Raw genomic sequence first — 19,441 nt, forward strand, 5'->3', positions numbered from 1 at the left:
AAAAAAACCAAAACTGTTTTAGTTAGAAACTAAATTACAAGCATCTTAAGCATACTGTTGTACGTGGAGAGGGTTGAGATCCATTATTGGCTATAGCCCAAGATTGAAGGATTGACTGCTTCCCTTCCTTCCTTCCTATCAAAAAAAGATTTAAGACAGAGTGTATCTGTGTAGCCTTGACTGTCCTAAAACTCACTTTGTAGACCAGGTCGGCATCTAACTCAGAGATCAGCCTGCCTCTGCCTCCTGGGTATTAGGATTAACGGTATACCACCATGTTGGCAGCCCCAGCTCTTAATTTTTTTTTTTAATTTATGTGTACTGATGTTTTAGCTCACGTGTGTGTCTGTATCACGTTCATGCCTGGTACCCTAAGACACCAGAAGAGGCATTAAGATCTTCGAAACTGAAGTTACAGACAGCTGTGAGCTGCCGTGAGTGCTAGAAACTGAACCTGGATTCTCTGAAAAAGCATTCATTGCTCTTAACCACCGAGTGATCTTTCCAGCACTGCTAAACACTTTAAAAACAGAAAAAAGAACAAAACAAAACTGGGTATGGTAATGAAAGCCCATAATTTCAGCACAAAAGGCAGAGGTGAGAAGATGATAAATTTGAGTCCTGCCTGGGCTACACAGTAATTTCCAGGCCATGTAGGACAGAGGTGGATCCTGATTCCAAAAAGATTAAAAGACACACTATTAAATAAGTTTATCCAGTACCCAGTGGCTGTTTTCCAAGTCAATCCTAAACTGGTTTAAAATATCCTAAAACTAAAACTGCATTCCAACTATCAGTTTAAAATATATTTAGTATGAATAAAAACTTAAATAATGTATATTCTTTAGGAAAGTTTAGGGAAAAAATATCAGAGCAAAATCAATTAAGAAAAATTTTAAAACTCACCCTATAGCATCTAAAAATTTTCACTCACACAAAGAAAATCAAAAATTTCCAACTTGTTTTAACAAATGAGTACAAACTGATGTTTTGTTTGAAGCTTAATAATAAGGGTCACAACCTTTAAGCTCTGTAGCTACAAATATCAGCTGAAAATGTTCCTAAAAGCAGTACAACGGGCTGGGGTTTGCTCAATTGGTAGAGTGCTTGCCTGCCCAGCTTATGGTAGTACATGCTTATACTCTCACCATTTGTGAGGAAGAGGCAAGGGCATCAGGAATCTAAGGTCATCCTGGGCTACAAGTTTGAAGTCTTGTCTCAAAAACAGGGGTTTGGCGACTGGAGGGGTTTCTTTTTTTTCTTTTAATTATTATTATATGTAAGTACACTGTAGCTGACTTGAGATGCACCAGAATAGAGTGTCAGATCTCATTATGGGTGGTTGTGAGCTACCATGTGGTTGCTGGGATTTGAACTCAGGACCTTTGAAAGAGCAGTCACTGCTCTTACCCGCTGAGCCATCTTGCCAGCCCTTGGAGGAGTGTCTTAGTGGGAAAGAACTTGCTAAATAAAAATCTGAGTTCAGATCACATCCTGGGTGATGGCCACATGGCTCCTAGAACTCCAATGCTTTCGAAGGCAAAGGCAAAATGATCAGTGGGGCTTGCTAACTGTCAGTTTTGCTTCAGAGGTTTGGTAAGAGATTGTCTCAAGAGAATAAGATAAGCAATGATGAAACATGACATTCAACATCTTCCTGTCCTCTGAATGCATATGCAAAAGCACATGTACCCTCTGTATATACACGTGTATATAGCATACATACACAGACCAGATACACACACAACATATTTGAAGATAAAATTTGCTTGAATATAAGCCGGGCGGTGGCGGCGCACGCCTTTAATCCCAGCACTTGGGAGGCAGAGGCAGGCAGATTTCTGAGTTCGAGGCCAGCCTGATCTACAGAGTGAGTTTCAGGACAGCCAGGGCTACACAGAGAAACCCTGTCTTGGGAAAAAAAAAAAAAGCTTGTATATAAATCTATAGATATATGTAGGGTCAGCTTATAGCATTAAGTGTTCTATCATGTCTTAAAGTCTCTGTATAATTAGATACATTATTAAAAATATTTTAAAAAGATGAGATAATTCAAACCAACTAAGTATATAAAAATTAACATTAATATTTAAAAAAAATCTGTATAACATGATTTCAGAACAAGGGGCTTTAAAGAACAAATATATTAGCTGTTAATATACTATTGGTAGATTAATTAATAATGCTGATATATATATATATACACACAATATATATATATATATATATATATATATATATATATATACACACACACACACACACACACACAAACATACATACATACATATACACATACATACTCTAGCCAGAATCAATTTCTACTGTATAATGAAACAAATTGTTGACTCTATGTTCTGAGAAGTATTCAAATGTTATATGTCTAGAATCTGACAGGCTCAAGAAGTACATATAATAAGGCACTGTCTGTCAATAAATCTTAAGCTTAAAAAAAAAAAGGAAGTGGATTGAAGTTTAACACCAAACATGTACCCACTGAGAATAGAACCTAAGCTACCAATGATGAAGTATTAACTACAATTATTTCTGCCTGTATGTAAGGAAGCAAAGGCCACCTTAACTTTAACAGCCATGATTTCAAAGGGAGACCCAAAGCTTGCAAAAGAGCCATTAGGTTGATACATATAAAATAATGGAGAAGTAGACAACCAAAAAACTAAAAGTACAAAATCCAGTAAGATTTTTCTTTTTTTAAATGCTTTTAAAGACTGGGTATGAAAGCTAAGAGAAATATATTAATGAGAGCAGCTAATGAAGCATTTTTAGCATTTTGCTATGCCAAGAAACGTGAATGCTGAAAATAAAGGTCGATCCTCAGTTGTCAAATTCAGACGTCCTTTTAGCATGTTTAGCCTTTTCTCTTTCAAGACTTCAGGTTCTAATGAATCATAGCAATGAATAAAGGGTACTATTATTAATGACTCTTCACTGAGATTTAAGAAAGAAAATTCTTTATCTGCTAATTGGTGCTAAGTATCAAGGCCTTTATTGGCTAGAATAGACAGAGAGAAGTAGTTAAGAGGCTTCAGAGAAACAACCCTGCTGGCACATTACCCACGACAGCAGACAAAGACGACTTACGTGAACTCCAGATTCAAATCACCAAAAAATGTCCCCTCACGGAGCACCAAGCCCAAGCCGTCAGCGAACAGAGGCTGGCAACTTTGGCTCAGCTCAGAGCAGTGATGTAGCTGTGTCGTCTTGATGAGCATACAGGCCAGGAAAAGTAGTGAAAGTGTCTGTCTACTTACAACTAACTGCTGATAGAAAGTGAGTGAGTAATGCCTTATCTCTCAAGTTTCAACCCGTTTTAACAGCAGTGAGTCAGAGACAGGGGTAATTCAACACTATAAAAGTGGGATTCCCTGTCCTAAAACAGCTCAGTGGTAGAATGTTTGCCTAGCATGCCCAAGGCCCCAGGCATGATTCTCAGCACAGCACAAGCAAAACCCAAAACCCCAACATGCTTTTCCTCTCGTGTATTAAAGCACTTAAATGGCACCCACGTACTACTTCTCATGCAAAGCAGAATTCTCTACACCATAGTGGGGAAAAGGCATGTCTTTTTTTTTTTTTTTTTGGCTCTTCAAGACAGGGTTTCTCTGTGTGGCCTTGGCTGTCTTGGAACTCACTCTATAGACCAGGCTGACCTCAAACACAGAGATCCACCTGGCTCTGAGTTCAGAGTGTTGGGATTAAAGGTGTGTGTCACTACCTCCCAGCTGGTAAGTAGTTCTTAATAAAAGACAATTCACTATTCTGGAAGCTCTATTTTTTTCTTCTTGGGCAAATAAAATCAGCATATTATACAAAAAAGAAAATCTGCTCATCAGTGTATTTTATAAGCTTGTCATCCCATTGTCAGTAATGTTTTGTGGTCATTTCTTTAAATAATTTGATAAAATTCTAAAAAATCATTTTTAAAACAAATCAACAGTTTAGTACATATTAAATATTACTTTTAGAAACAAACTATGTCTAAGCCAGTTGTGATGGTACAGGTGTTTTTAATCTCAGCACTTGAGGTTGAGGTAGGAGGTTCTCAAATTCAAGGCCCACCTAGCTTACATGATAAGCTGGAGGACAATCTGGGTAATAAACAATCAGCTCAAATAATCCAAAATAGATATTCAAATTCTTTTATTTACTTATTTTGAGACATAGGGGATCAAATCATCCAGGCCTCCTCATGCATCTTAGCCAAGTGTATTATACTGTTGAACTCTACAAGACCCCAGCTCCACATTCAAGCCTTTGTAAAATAAATCTTAATATCTAACTTGGATGTATCTTGTACAGAGTGAGCAGCTTTAGCTGAAATGGGAGGACCAAAAATGTTTCAAATTTTCGAGGCTTATTTCATTAATGTTGTTTTGGAGTATTTTTATATACTTATCACTTGGAACCCTTAATTTAAATCTAAAATGCTTGAGAAATCTGAAATTTTAGTATCATGTTGGCACTCAAAAAAATCTTGAATTTTGAATTTAAAACCCAAACAAACATCTTGGGGGAGGAAGGCACTGGAGAAATGGCTAGTTGGTTAAGAGTAACTGCCACTCTTGTAAACAGTGAGTTCAGCCCCCACACTCATGTAAAGTGCTTATAACTACCTCTAACTCCAGCTCAAGGGACGCAAACACACACCCTCCAGTAGTCCTGAATCTGCACTGAGAGCCTCAGGTTGAGGATGTTCTACCCTATACACTAGACATGAGGGAAAAGTGGCTTTCAAGGTTGTTTTTTTTTTTTTTTTTTTTTTTTTTTTTTGGTTTTTCGAGACAGGGTTTCTCTGTGTAGCCCTGGAACTCACTTTGTAGACCAGGCTGGCCTCGAACTCAGAAATCCGCCTGCCTCTGCCTCCCGAGTGCTGGGATTAAAGGCGTGCGCCACCACGCCCGGCTCAAGGTTGTTTTTTAAGATCTATTTATTTTATGTATATGAGCACACTGTAGCACAGATGGCTGTGAGCCTCCATGTGGTTGGTGGGATTTGAACTTAGGACCTTCGGAAGAGCAGTCAGTGCTCTTACCTGCTGAGCCATCTCTCCAGCCCAATTTCTTTTTTTTTTTTTTTTTTTTTTTTTTAATTTTTGTTTTGAGACAGTCTCCCTATGTAGTCCAGGTTGACCTGAAACTCTCAATCCCCCTGCCTCAGCCTCTTGAGTGCTGGGAATAACTATAGGTATAAATGCCACTACACCTGGTAGTGACTTTCAGTTTAATTAACAACTTTATTAACTTTATTAATTTGAACATTACCCAGGGTAAGAAAATGACATTAATGTTCTTCAAGCACTGTTTTTGTTTTGGCAGTTTAGTCACATACTAAGAAAACACCTAGAATATCATCTAATAAGGTTTTTTTTTTCCTTTTTGTTGTTCATTTAGTTTTGCGAGACAGGGTTTCATCTGTGTAGCCCAGGCTGTCTTGTAACTCTCTCTGCAGTCCAAGCTGGCCTGAACTTCAGAGATCCACTCTATAGTCCAGACTTCTCCAGAGCTGACCATGTAATACCATGCTGGCCTGAAAATCATAGAAATCCCCCTGCCTCAGCTACCCCAGTGGCATGAATCCACACTCCACATATCCTTCTATTTCTAAACACTAGTTTCCTTTCTTCTGAGCATGCTACTACTTCTACAGCTGATTCATACTGGGAGAGGTTTCCACACATGACATTTCATCTTATCTACTACTGGGATGGCATGCTTATCAAAATATGAAAGACACTTTAGAGACTATGTCTTCTGGGCTGGAGGTCAAGTCAGCAGTCAAGTATGCATATTGCTCTTGAGAGGATCTGAGTTCAGCTCCCAGGGTCCAAGGCAGGCATCTCCCAATCTCTCACTAACTCCAGTTCAGGCAACCAGAGTCCCTCTTCTGTTTTCTGTGGGTGCCAGAACTCATATGCACACCCACATAGACACAAGCATTGTTACATAATTAAAAGAATAATCTTTTTAAAAGTATCTTCTATTAAGGAACTACTCTGCTCCCCCAACTATGGTTTAAAATTAACACATGGGTATCTTCTAAATGATGTAATCTTTGCCAAATAAGTTAAATAAGTTACAACATACTTATCACGTTAGGGATGCAGCCTGATCTCCATAAAAGCTTAGATCTAAAATGTACCCTAAAAGAAATCTTCAAACAGTCCTCTAAAGTCCCCAGATGAATGCTGACACTTAAGACAGAAATAAAACTAAGATATTTGAGGAAGGCTCTTCTAGTAACATAAAATTTTACATACCTGTAATATCAAGAACTGTAGGAAATGAAATGTAGTATCTATGAACTGTTTCAAGAAGTTGAGCACCGTGGCCCTGACCTTGAAACGGAGTCAGTATCAGCATCTGACTATAGTAAAAATAAATAAATAAATAAATAAATAAATAAATAAATAAATAAGTCTAAATTAAAACATCCTATCATGTCCAGTTGGAAATTGTCAAATTATTGTCGTATGAATGTTGGTGCTTTTTAAAAATCAAACTTGAAGAAACCAAAAAATTACCAACATACACAAAATTAGTCTACTCTGCCTCAGTTTCAAAGAGAATAAAATAAATCAGTACATAGCCAATGAATGGTGATTTAAAAACAAAAAACAAATCAACATTACTATAACAAGTATTGGAAACTTCAGCAGTTCCTTCTGAAATAAAAGACAAGGCACGTGTTATACTGCCAATTACCTTACACGTGGCCGGGTTTTGTCTGGGTACACATAGTAATTATAGACTGTCATGTAGCCTACGGTCGCAAAGAGCGTAGCTCCATCCTTATTATACTTCTCAAATCTGCAGATAAAACAGAAAGCCAAGCAGGTCAATTACAGTCGCGCTCCCATGCAGTGTCCATTTTCTTTTCCATTCTCTGACTGAATTTTCAGTGTCAGCAAGCTACTCTGTGAGGGCCCAATGGGTACACCTGCTATGTTCTGAATGTACAATTCACTTAATTGGTGTGCAGCAACTTGGATAAATCAGACCTCTTTACATCACTTCAGTGCACTTGCCTATTATAAAGATGAATAGGTGGCAAGTAAAAGAAAACACAGGCAAAGCTCATTTTACTGTTTAAGCCTACATTCAGGGCCTTAACGGACAACAGCATTTAATTCAGTTCTATTCTCAAGTTCCCCAAAGCATAATGAAGGCAAACTCAAGCCCCATAAACAATAGTTTTTCTTTCCTGGGAAAAATATCATTATACTGCCCCAATAATTGGGCTGCCACAATTAAAATGCTGGCTTTGTGGAGGTAATAAGGTCCACTGTTGCTTTAGAACTGTACTTACACTAGAAAGTAGTGCCATCTTTCATCATCCACGTCAATAAAGCTAGCAGTTTCAATAAACCACATCAAAAAGGTCTGAAGCCTTTCATGATATTCTCGAAAGCCTCTACATGTCATGTCAGCCTAGGGAAAAAGCCAGGAAAAGTCAGGTGAAACTCATCACAGAGGTAACTGAAAGTCTGTAGAACACAAAACTATCCTGTGGGAAAATGGTTAGAAGTCTCAGATTAAATATGTATACAAACAGACAGTCAAAACAGATCTGGTTTTAGTGTCAATAAAACCTTTTTATCTCACACTACATTTACAGACTATAAAATCCTATACAGGTTCCATGCAAAGGGAAAGATGTCTTTTTACCTTGTATATCTGGAAAGTAAAGGTCTCCCCTCCTGTCTGACTAGGAACTGTGTATGTATGGAGGAGGGCTCCAAAAGGCTTGAAATTAGTTTCCTTTTCCAGCAAAGAAAGAAAATCATTTGTGTTTGTGCAAAACCCAGGTGGAATGATTTGTCTGATTTTGCCTTCAACGTCATCTGCCTGAGGAATAGAGAACAAAGGATAAAAATTAATAAATTTAGTTTTTAGCTGTAAATATTTTCTTTTTTTTTTTTTTTTTAAGGTTTAGATGTAGTGATTAATCCCAGCACTCAGGAAGCAGAGTCAGGTGGATCTCTGTGAGTTTGAGGTCAGCCTGGTCTACATAACAAGTTCCAGGCCAGCTAGGGAGCGACCCCATGTTTGAAAACAAAACAAGATTCTTTAATGGACAAACCCAACAGGTATCACACGTTTTGTGATTCACAAATAAACTATGTAAGTAAACAATGCGGTGAAATGGGAAAGGATGTTTTATATAAACAAACTACTCTCGCACAAATTTGAGATGAACGTTAACAGGAAAACAAATTTAAGAGGCAGGTAGTCTAACATCAAGTACAAGAGTAATAGCTGTTCCACTGAGATTTCTACATCATATAGAAAATTATTATTACCTACCACCCTTCTGACAATCTTAATAAGCCAAAACAAAAGGCTGCTTGTTATTTTGCACGTGTCAAAGAAACCTTATTATTCAAGACATGAGAAGATAAGCAGCAGTAAGTAAGTGGTAATGCTAGATAGTCTGACCAAATGAGTAGCAAAGCAGACAGATGACACCTTCATGTGCTAAACTAAGATGGGAATTTTTATCTTCACTTAGGAAATAGGAAAATCATATGAATGGTTATATTATCCATTCATCTCCACAATGTGACAACTTTCATAGACTTGGATTTGTGATCGTATAAAAGAGAAAAGACTGGACAACAAAATTAAACTCACAGATTAAAATCACCCTTGTTAAACAAGCTCAATGAATGAAAACTATCAGCTGAGCAGACTTCATAATCCTTTTCAAAACCCCAAAGACCACTTGATTGAATACATTTACTACTTCTCTTTAACCATGAATATTTGATGAGGTCTTACAATAAAGTATTACTCCTTCTCACCAGGCAATAAAACTTAATGAATTGGTCTCAACTTAACAAAACCGTATCCTTCAATACAGCCCCTAAAAGCCTGACATTACATTCAACAAAATGAGCTTGCATTCTATTCAAACTTTTTCCTGAACAATGAGGCCAGGTTTTTACTTAATGGAGTTTGCCGTGAGTTCAGCTGTAATGTTTGTATTGTATCTATTTCCACAAGGACTGACACAAGAACACTTTGTGTTAACTTACTAAGCAGCTCTTTCATACCGTTTACATGCATGATGGGTATTAGTTCTAAACCAAGACCCTTGCTACTTAGCATTCAAAACAGGGAAATTAAGATGCTTAGGACAAAATACACTACAAAAGGCTAATACAACATGCTACTAATTCCTGTCCTTTCAACCATCTTTTAACTAAGTAGGAGCAATGCACCTGCAGATGAATAGTACTTTATTATCATTCAGTTACATTTTAGGATAGAGATAAGGATGGAGCCTATCACAAATGAGTTTTATTTCCAACATTTATATATGATTTATTTATGGTCATAAAAATAACCTATTACTTAAAATAATGCTTTTCAACATCCAGCCTGACTAGTTTTTCTAATGTGCATATCAGTACTTGCAAGTCATCCTCAATTGCAAATAAACTAAATTTAATAAATACTATTTGATAAATATTTTTTGCCTGAAACTGTGAATGTGGAGACATCCAGTTTTCAACAGCTGCACGAGGAAATAGATAATTGCAATAAATTTATATGTAGTGATTTAAAAAAAAAAGGTCATAGGTAAAATACCACAGTATAATTGTAATTCTGGTATTTTAAACCAAACCAAAACCTAAAAATTACTCCAGGGCAATCTCACCATCGTTATTTTAACCTTTAACTTTCCTTATGATCTATCTCCTAAGCAAGGAATATTGAAGCGTGATGAATCACTTTACCTGCCCATCTTGCATCTAGAAACTGACTTCAAAGGTCTCTGGAACTGCTAGGTTTCAAATGTCATTCTGTTGAAAGGCAAACCACTCTCAAATCTGAGTTTAAACAAACTGAAAGAATGTAACTTTTAATCTTCAAAGATATTTACTGTAATAAACCTTCCAAAAAAACCCTTTGCTCTGAGCAAATATATGTATTATTTTAAGAACTCTTATGAGGGAAAAGGGCTAAATTTAAAAGCAGAGAATTTGTATATATTTCTATTCATATTAAACTAAAAACAATCTTTAAAGCTCTTTAATGGGCTGAAGAGAAGGCTCAGTGGCACAGGCTGCTCTTCCAGAGGACCTGCATTCAATTCCTAGCAACCACATGGCAGCTCACAACCAATTTGTAACTCCAGTTCAGAGGATCTGAAAAAAGGCAGGCTCCTGACCTCCACGGGCATATATGCTACACATGTACATATAAACACATAGGCAAAACACTCATAAATATAAAAATAGGAACTTAAGCAATGCTGTGGGGGCACACGCCCAGAACTTGGGAGGCAGAGGCAAGCAAATCTCTGTGAGTTCAAGGCCAGTCTGGTCTACAGAATTAGTTCCAGGACAGCCAAAACTGCAGAGAAATCCTGTCTTGAAAAACAAATAAAATACAAAACAACAAAAAAGCCTTTTAAATCTACAACTTGAAATTCTGTTCCTTAAACAACATAGGTTGCCAAAGCCTGAGGAATAATAACACCTAAGGTTATTCTGTGACCTCATATCTATACCTAAATACACACACATGCGTGTGCATATTTATACACACAAATGTATACAATAATTACTTTATAAAGTACTCTATAAGGACTTGCCTACAGCTAGGCCTAGCAGTATAGGCCTATAACCCTAGTTACTCAGATAGCAGGAAGAATCCCACCATCAAGACCAGCCCAGTCTATATAATGAGTTCAAGGTAAGCCTGAGTCACTTATTAAGACCCTGTCACAAAAATAAAAATAAATACGTGGGGATATAGCTCAGTGGAAGAGGGCTTGTCCAGTGCATGTATGGCCCTAGACTCAACAATCAGGGCTGGATTAGAGGTTATTTTCCTATAAAGAAGTTAAAGATTCCAGAAAAAAATTATAGTTTCATCTGTCAAATTCAATCTTCATTAGGAAACAAGAATAAACTAATTGAAAATTCATAGATCACACAACTTGCCCATGCATCTCTCAATCAAATCTCTCCCAAAATACAACTAGGAAAATGAACAAACTTAGTTTATATACATCTTCATTAAAAAGCAATGAAATTACCCCAAGAAAAGGCAGAGGTATTAAAAAAACAAATATTAATGTAATAGGAGCAGTGAGATGGCTCAGCAGGTAAGGATGCCAAATACCAAGCAGAGCAATTGGGAGTCCAAATCCCAGGACCCACACCATAGAAGGAAAGAACTAACTCTCACCAAGTTTTTCTCTGGCTTCCAAGTTTTCTCTGGCTTTGGCACCCCTCACCCCATATACATACATACATACACACAGATGCACACACAAAGAAAATTTAACATTAATAGCAAAACTGCAATAAGGAAATTAACTTCTGTGATGTGCTACTCATGCCTTAACATAAAAAAAATGGTGTTTTTTTTTTTTTTTTTTTTTTTTTTTTTTTTGAAGACAGGGTCACACCATGTAACTCTGGCTAGCCTGAAAGTATATAAGCCAGGAAGGCCTTGAGAGACAGTTATTCCTGGTAGTATCAATATGTTTTAGGCAATGCATTTTTTTCCCCTCGTTTCTCTCCCTCAACCATCAAATCTACTTCAACCTAGAGAGTTAGCCAGCTGCAGCAAGCAGGAAAGCTAGGCCTGTCCCCTGCCTGGGCAAAGTGGGAGAGCAGATCCTGATGGTGCTGGCATAGGAGAGCTGAGAAGCTGAACAACTCAGCCACCACCCAAGACCCAGATCCAGGGCTTTGAGTCAGCCCACATCAACGTCCCCGATCTGTGAACTGCTGCAGCACATGAAGGGGCCGGTCCTGCAGACCCAACGCTACAGGATCTCATGATCCTCGCGACAATAGGATATCTGAGGAGTTCTGGTGAGGTCCCAGTATTGATAGTGTAGCAGAAGCCAGAGGCCTGGAACCAGACTAATGATTCACTGCAATGAACATTTACAAGTAAAGCTGGTTGGGCAAAAGGGAATAATACTGTGTGACGCACTGTGACACACTATGGTTTCTACACCAAGATTTTGTGTGTGTGTGTTTTGTTATTTTTATTTTGTTTTCTCTTGGGGGTAAAAAACAAAAAATCCATCTCCCACCTCCAGAATGCTGGAATTACAAGCATGCAGACATGCCAGCCTAGAATTAGCTTTTTAAAATGTGAATTATATTGTATTAACTCAGTACCTGCTTCAAATCTACAAAGGCTACGAATTCTTCTTGCTTCTTACCAATATCTTACCCTGGCACAGAAATCCCAAGGCTCTGTAAAATCTAGATTTGCCATTCTCTTCAACTATCCCAGCAAAATATTTTTAATGTCCTCTGGATTTTATTTATGGTAAATTCTACGAGAGCAAAGAATGTTTTATTTATTCTTAGCATCGAGAACACAGGAGGCAAGGCTTAAGAAAAGGCTTCAATGTTAAAAGCAGAGGACCCGAATTTAGTTCCCAGCACCCACACTGGGTAGGTAGTTCACAGCTACCTGTAACTCCAGCTCCAGGGGATCCAAAGCCCCCTTCTGGCCTCTTTAAATACCCATATTTGCATGTCATACCCACATACAGACATACTACTTAATACAAATAATTCATGAGCCTGGGGTTGGGGGGCTGTGAGAGGTTAGAGGAGATGGCTCACAGGAAGTCCTGGAGAATGAGCATTTATCAATTTATCACTGTAAACTAGAACAGAAGAGGCCAGCTTACCATGCCCACATCAACCACCATTCTTTTTTTTTTTTTTTTTTTTTTTTTTTTTTTCGTTTTTCGAGACAGGGTTTCTCTGTATAGCTCTGGCTGTCCTGGCACTCACTTTGTAGACCAGGCTGGCCTTGAACTCAGAAATCCGCCTGCCTCTGCCTCCCGAGTGCTGGGATTAAAGGCGTGCGCCACCACGCCCGGCATCAACCACCATTCTTAAAAAACAAAAATAAGGGCTGGAGAGATGGCTCAGCGGTTAAGAGCACTGACTGCTCTTCCGAAGGTCCTGAGTTCAAATCCCAGCAACCACATGGTGGCTCACAACCATCCATAATGACATCTCACGCCTTCTTCAGCTACAGTATACTTATATATTATAAATAAATAAACCTTAAAAGAAAACAAAAACAAAAGCCAAAAATAAAATAGAATAAAATAAAAATGAAAGACAAGGGAGAGGGAGATCTTTACTTAACACTAAGCAAATGAACTTTGACCATGAAGCAAGTAGTAACCTTACAAAAAAGATTGATTTCTTATACTTAACATAGTTCTTTTAAATGGAAAACTCTGATTTTCAGAAATGGACCAGTTAGAAGTTAGTGCAAATAGCTATTTTCACTACACACAGTACTTGAAAGATTTATCAATAACTAAGTCAATAGTTCCTTTGGAAGAAATCAATTCAGCACTATCAGCTGCAACATTAAATCATTCACACAGATTCACAGGCACACAGACACCTCAAATGGCAGCCAATTTTGTATTGTTCAAAGGAAAACATTAGCTGTTATTTGATATCAGAATATTCAGTATTAAATATTTGGATTCTGGAGAAATTTAACCATATCTAAATAAAAAAAAATCTACTGAAAACCTCTCCTTTAGTAATTTAGTCAATGCTGGTCTAGATGGAATTTAGTTGCAAATATCCACTTATACAACTATGGCATTATTCATAATTAGCTTTCTATCAGCAAAATTAAAAGAAAAATTTAAGAGATATAAACTGAGATAAGCCGGGTGGTGGTGGCGCAAGCCTTTAATACCAGCACTTAAGAGGCAGAGGCAGGCGGATTTCTGAGTTCGAGGCCAGCCTTGTCTACAAAGTTGAGTTCCCAGACAGCCAGGGCTATACAGAGAAACCCTGTCTCAAAAAAAAAAAAAAAAAAAAGAAGAGAAGTCCTCCTGATGATACTTAACTGAGTTAAAAATATAAAACATGGGAAAAAGAGAAAAACATAATACAATCAACAGGACAAAAATCATGTTAAAATATAAAAGCCTACAGAAAGCTGGTAACTTCTATGTCTACAAGAAAAGCAAGTTGGTACGTATTCTGATCATCAAAGTGAAGTTTTCATAGAGAAGGTTCACTCAGGAGATAAATAGACTCAGGATCGTGATCACAGGATTAGAGAAAAGACAGGCAAACACTTCCTCGTCCTGAAGCTACATTTCAGATTCCTTTTTAGAACTTTAACAATAAAAACTTCTCTTATAGCCGGGCGTGGTGGCGCATGCATCCAAGCACTCGGGAGGCAGAGGCAGGTGGATTTCTGAGTTCGAGGCCAGCCTGGTCTACAAAGTGAGTTCCAGGACAGCCAGGGCTACACAGAGAAACCCTGTCTCGAAAAACCAAAACCAAATCCAAAAAAAAAAAAAAACAACCAAAAACCCTTCTCTTATACTCAAGTAGAAAAGTTAATATACATTTCTTTCTATTCTTACCTCCACACAATCAAAGTTCTCATCAACTTTAGATGAATATTCAACACGGAACAGTGTTGACAGGCTACCAGCAATATAGTACAGCAAGATCTTCAGGCCCTTGTAACCGAAAGCAGTTTCACTGAGATAAAAAGCAAAAACAAAAAGCAGCCGAATAAATTTTTGCCAAGTCATTGAAAAGTATTAACTATAACATATAAACAAATTTAAAATCATACAGTTGCCTGTGAAGTTAAACTACATTCCAGGACATATTTAAGGTTATTTCTAGAGTCTGGAAAGATGGCTTAATAGGTAAGAGCACTTGCTATACAAGCTTAAGGAGCTGAGTTTAAATCGCAGCACCGGGCTGGAGAGATGGCTCAGCAGTTAAGAGCACGGGCTGCTCTTCCAAAAGACACAGGTTCAATTTGGGAATTGAACCTGTGTCAACCACATGGTGACTCACAACCATCTACAATGTGATCTGATGTCCTCTTCTGGCATGCAGGTGTACATGCAGAGCACTCACATATATTAAATAAATAAGTCTTTAAAAAAATGGATTTTAAATTGGGGCACACACATAAAAAGTCAGGTATCTGTGCATGTGCCCGTACTGCCAGTGCTGTGGGGAGTGGAGAAAGGAGACTAGCTGGAGCTTCTTGCCACTGGCCTAGCTCCAGGTTTAGTTAGAGACCCTTCTTATTCTCAAAGGAATAAGATGAAGTGTATAGGAGCAGGACATCAACATCCTCTGCTTTCTATGCACTATTACATACACAGGTGTGTGTGCACACACGTTTCTTGAATTGCTTTTTAAATCATTGAGTGAAACTTTCTACAGTTCAGGAGGTTATACTGCAAGTAGTATGACAAGAGGTAGAAAAACTAAAAAATAGTTATAATGACTATTAAGTCTAGATTGTGTGATCTGAATTCTAGCCACTTATATGTCCTTAGATAATTGTTCAAGTCTACCCATGCACAAAATAGAAATGCAATGGCTAATACTGCAGTCAAAATTCAAATATACATCTGTTGTTGTAAATAATAGGTATTATATACAAAGTGGTGCTCAATGCATAAACTATTTTTCTAATATACATTTTAAAAATCATCATGAAAAACAAGAGTTAAAAAAATAAAATCCGACTTTAAATCCTAAGAGAAAATATAGTATTGTTTTGTTTTGACCATATTAATTTAGCAAATATGTTACTTACTCATCCCCAAAGAGCTGATGGGTATATTCAGGAAAGAAAGTTCTAATGTCATTCTCAAGATCTTCAGGAAAACGAACTGTTCAAAAGAAGAAATATATAGCTAGACATTAGAGGTGACAGACATTTCTATTTCAAGAATTTCACTACAGTAGGATACTGCCAATATTCTCCTTACTCAAAATGTTTCTTCTCCTTACACTAAAGCTTCGGCATCAAAAGCCTACTTATTCTAAATCTGAGAAACTCAGTATGTGATTCAGTTTTTACTTTTCTACATTTCATACACAATGAAAGAGGAAACAACCCCAGAAAAGGACACTTTGAGATACAGCATCCATAAAACAAAACCAACAGTGTATAAACCATTCTTAACTGAGTGTGATGATGTACGGCCCTAACATGCCATCAGAGACATCGAATGTGTGTGTGTGGGTAGTGGTGGTCAGAGGACAACTATGCAGCTGGTTCTCTCCTGCTCGTTATCTAACTTGTGATGACTGAACTCAGATCAGGCTTGTTTAAGCCATCTCACCAGGCCCCATCTTGTTTTTTGACTTTGAGATGACATTTAATATTTTACTGTTGTTTTCCTTCTCTTAAAAATAATGCTGCTTGGGGACTGGAACGATGGCTCTGCATTTTAAGAATTACCGTTCTAAGAGAACCTAGGTTCAGTTCCCAAGAAAAACAAAGCAGCTTAGTCTGTTAACTCCAGCTCCAGGGGATCCTATGCCTTCTTCATCAACCAGGCATGCGTGTGATGCATATACATACACATGGGCAAACCATTCATACACATAAAACAAAAATAAAAAATTAATAATAAATTAATTAATTTATTTTAAATTTATTTAATTTAATTAAATAAAATTAAAAATAGCCAGGCATGGTGCCACACACCTTTATCCCAGCACTCAGGAGGCAGAGGCAGCTGGATCTCTGTGAGTTCAAGACCAACCTGGTCTACATAAATCAAGTTCCAAGATAGGCAGAGCTGTTACACAAAATCTGCTTCAGAGAATAAAATAAAAAGTTATGCTGCATGGCCTGAAGATACAGCTTAATGCCCAGCATGACCAAGAGATCCTGGGCTTAATCCCTATACTGCAAAACAAGCAAGCAAATAATGCTGGAATGATACTCATATTTATCTTGCTCTACTTTTATGATAAATATATAAGATGGGAACTATTTGGGAGTAAACTACCAGCACCAATTTTGTCTTTTTTGGTTTTTTTGAGACAGTTTCTCTATGTAGCTCTGGCTATCCTGGAACTGTCTCTGAAGACCATGCTGGCCTTGAACTCAAGAGATCCACCTGCCTCTGCCTCCTGAGTGCTGGGATTAAAGGTGTCACCACCACTGCCCAGCAACACTGTTTCTTATAAACACTGCTTAGATGTCTGGGAACACCAGCATCTACACTAAACTCCCATTTCCTACAATCTTGAGAATGCCCCTCAACTTCTATCTCAACCAATCAAAGATGGAAATGTGTTGCGTTATTTGTATAGATACTGTATAGATTTGTATAGTACAGATACTGATTTACTGGATACTTTCCTAATATATGCTATAAAAAAATTATCAAAAATACTAAACTGACTAGACTGACGACATGCCTCAATGGGTAAAGGCACTTGGCTGCCTACCCAGATAGCCTGAGTTCAATCCTAGAAAACTGCTTGGTGGAAAAAGGAAAGCCAACTCCCACAAGGTGTCCTCTAACTTTTTCACAAGTACCATGTTCTACTGCTGCTTCCAAAAAGAATTGTTTGAAATAAGAATGTAGTAATTTCTTTTTTTGGGGGGGGGGGGGGCAGAGTGGTTCAAGACAGAATTTCTCTGTGTAACCATGACCATCCTAGAACTCAATCTGTAGACTAGGCTGGCCTTGAACTCAAGAGATCTACCTGCCTCTGCCTCCTGAGTACTGGGATTAAAGACATGAGCCACCACTGCACAGCAAGCTGTAGTTTTTGAAAAAGGCCTTACACAACTGAAGAATGAAAAGATGAAGATTTCCACAGTTGTCATGGTCAGTGAAGTCATTCACTGCATGCAAAATATCACCAGAAGATCACCACTCTACAGAAGGTAAAAACGAGGTAACTTTCACTCTGGCATAAAACTCAACAGCGCACACTGTGGGAAAGACTAACATTCTGTGCTCACTGAGTTATTCAATGCAGTATGACGTCATCGACGATTCATGAAGCCTTCTTACCTTTTCCTAAACCTAATCAATTTTAAAATTTTTACAATTTTCAGGAAATAGAGAAAATTTAAGAAAATGTAAGACAAATAAATTCATAACATAGATTTGTCTAATAATTCTATACATTGACATTATTCTCTCAAACTAATGATCTAGAGAAACTGTATATAGGAAAGATTGACAGTTCTAAGTTAAAGGAGATTAAGAAAGAAATTACAACCCAATGGAGAACATGGGACTAGCTCAGGACTAGAGTGCTCACTACCAAGAGCAAGGTCTTAATTCAGTCCTCAGCATCACACACACACACACAAAATGCAAATAAATAAAGCAACCTTGAGTAGATCCTACTTTAAGAAAAATTTTTGACGTTTTGGTTATAAGCCCAGCCTTTAATAGCTAAGCCATCCCCTGACCCTACCACCACCACTTTTATTAGTAAAGGAACTTGAGGATGGCCAGAGGAACAAAGAAATTACTATTAGCTTTGATAATAGCATTATGTTTATGTGTACATATGAAGACAAGTTCATGAGAGAAGACATCTATGTACAGAAAGCTACTTTCAAATAATTTACCAAAATATACATTAAAGCAAATACAGCAAGTGTTAATTATTAAAGTTGTGTTATATTTTATATTTTCAATTTTTAGATGTTTGACATTTCTCACTCTAAAACTTGAAAGGAAAAAATAAAAAGAAGCCTAGTCAAATACTGCCCACTGTTAAATCTGAAAAGGGCTAGTGATACAGCTTAGACTTTATGAAGTTTAAGGTTGAGCATCACAATAATGCATATTTATGTGCAAACTCTCCTGGATAACAGGAACATTAATATTTTTAAGACTTTAAATGCAGCTGTAGCACCATGGCAAAAAGTAGATGCATGATAAAATGCCTAAATTACTATACAAAAGGAATTGCTTAGTGATGAACTATGGGTAACTTTTACTTTTGCTTTGTTCTGCCCTTTCTAAAAATTCAGCAGAACATATTACTCCAATAGACAGAAGAGTGAACAGATGTGGAAATAAGCCTAGTGTGGCAAGTATGTCTACAATCCCGGCACAGAGGAGACCAAGGCAGAAGTAGTGCAGATTCATGGACAGGCTGAGCCACACAATGAGCTCTAGGTCGGCCTAAGCTGTACCACATGACCTATCTCAAAGTTTAACAGAACAGGAAAAAAAACCTAACACCTTCTCTCATCTATCTCTCGACTGAGAAAAAAAAAAAAAATCACTAAAACTTTTCCTTCCATGAAACCTGTATCACTCATTATTTTAATGGTGCCTGATTGCTATAATACCGTATGGTCTACAATAAATCTTCCTTTTGAATAACATTTCTGTAATTTTTAGAAAAAACACAGAAGAAGATTAAGAGTTCAAGGCTAGACTTGGGTACATGAGTTTCAGGACAGTCTACCATGTGTCCTTATCTCAAAAGACTAAGACTAAGGAATTAACAAAATGTGAATTTAGGGGACTGGAGAGATGGTTCAGCGGTTAAGACTACTACTGGCTGCTCTTCCAGAGGTCCTGAGTTCAATTCCCAGCAACCACATGGTGGTTTACAACCATCTATAATGGGATCTGA

General features: G+C 37.5%; 1 protein-coding gene across 1 annotated transcript in view; it reads right to left on the reverse strand.

Moving 5' to 3' along the window:
- Hat1 (histone acetyltransferase 1) overlaps positions 1-19,441 on the reverse strand; it is a 46,348-nt gene that overhangs the window by 13,619 nt on the left and 13,288 nt on the right. Inside the window, exons 3-8 of the mRNA XM_021155531.3 lie at positions 15,624-15,699; positions 14,419-14,539; positions 7,686-7,865; positions 7,327-7,448; positions 6,723-6,827; positions 6,278-6,384 (exon numbers count right to left, since the gene is read on the reverse strand). Coding sequence (XP_021011190.1) covers positions 6,278-6,384; positions 6,723-6,827; positions 7,327-7,448; positions 7,686-7,865; positions 14,419-14,539; positions 15,624-15,699 — 711 coding nt within the window. The remainder of the gene's footprint in view (positions 1-6,277; positions 6,385-6,722; positions 6,828-7,326; positions 7,449-7,685; positions 7,866-14,418; positions 14,540-15,623; positions 15,700-19,441) is intronic.

This window comes from Mus caroli, unplaced genomic scaffold, assembly GCF_978045245.1.
Source record: "Mus caroli unplaced genomic scaffold, Mus_caroli_1 scaffold_2, whole genome shotgun sequence".
In the NCBI taxonomy this organism is placed as follows: Eukaryota; Metazoa; Chordata; class Mammalia; order Rodentia; family Muridae; genus Mus; species Mus caroli.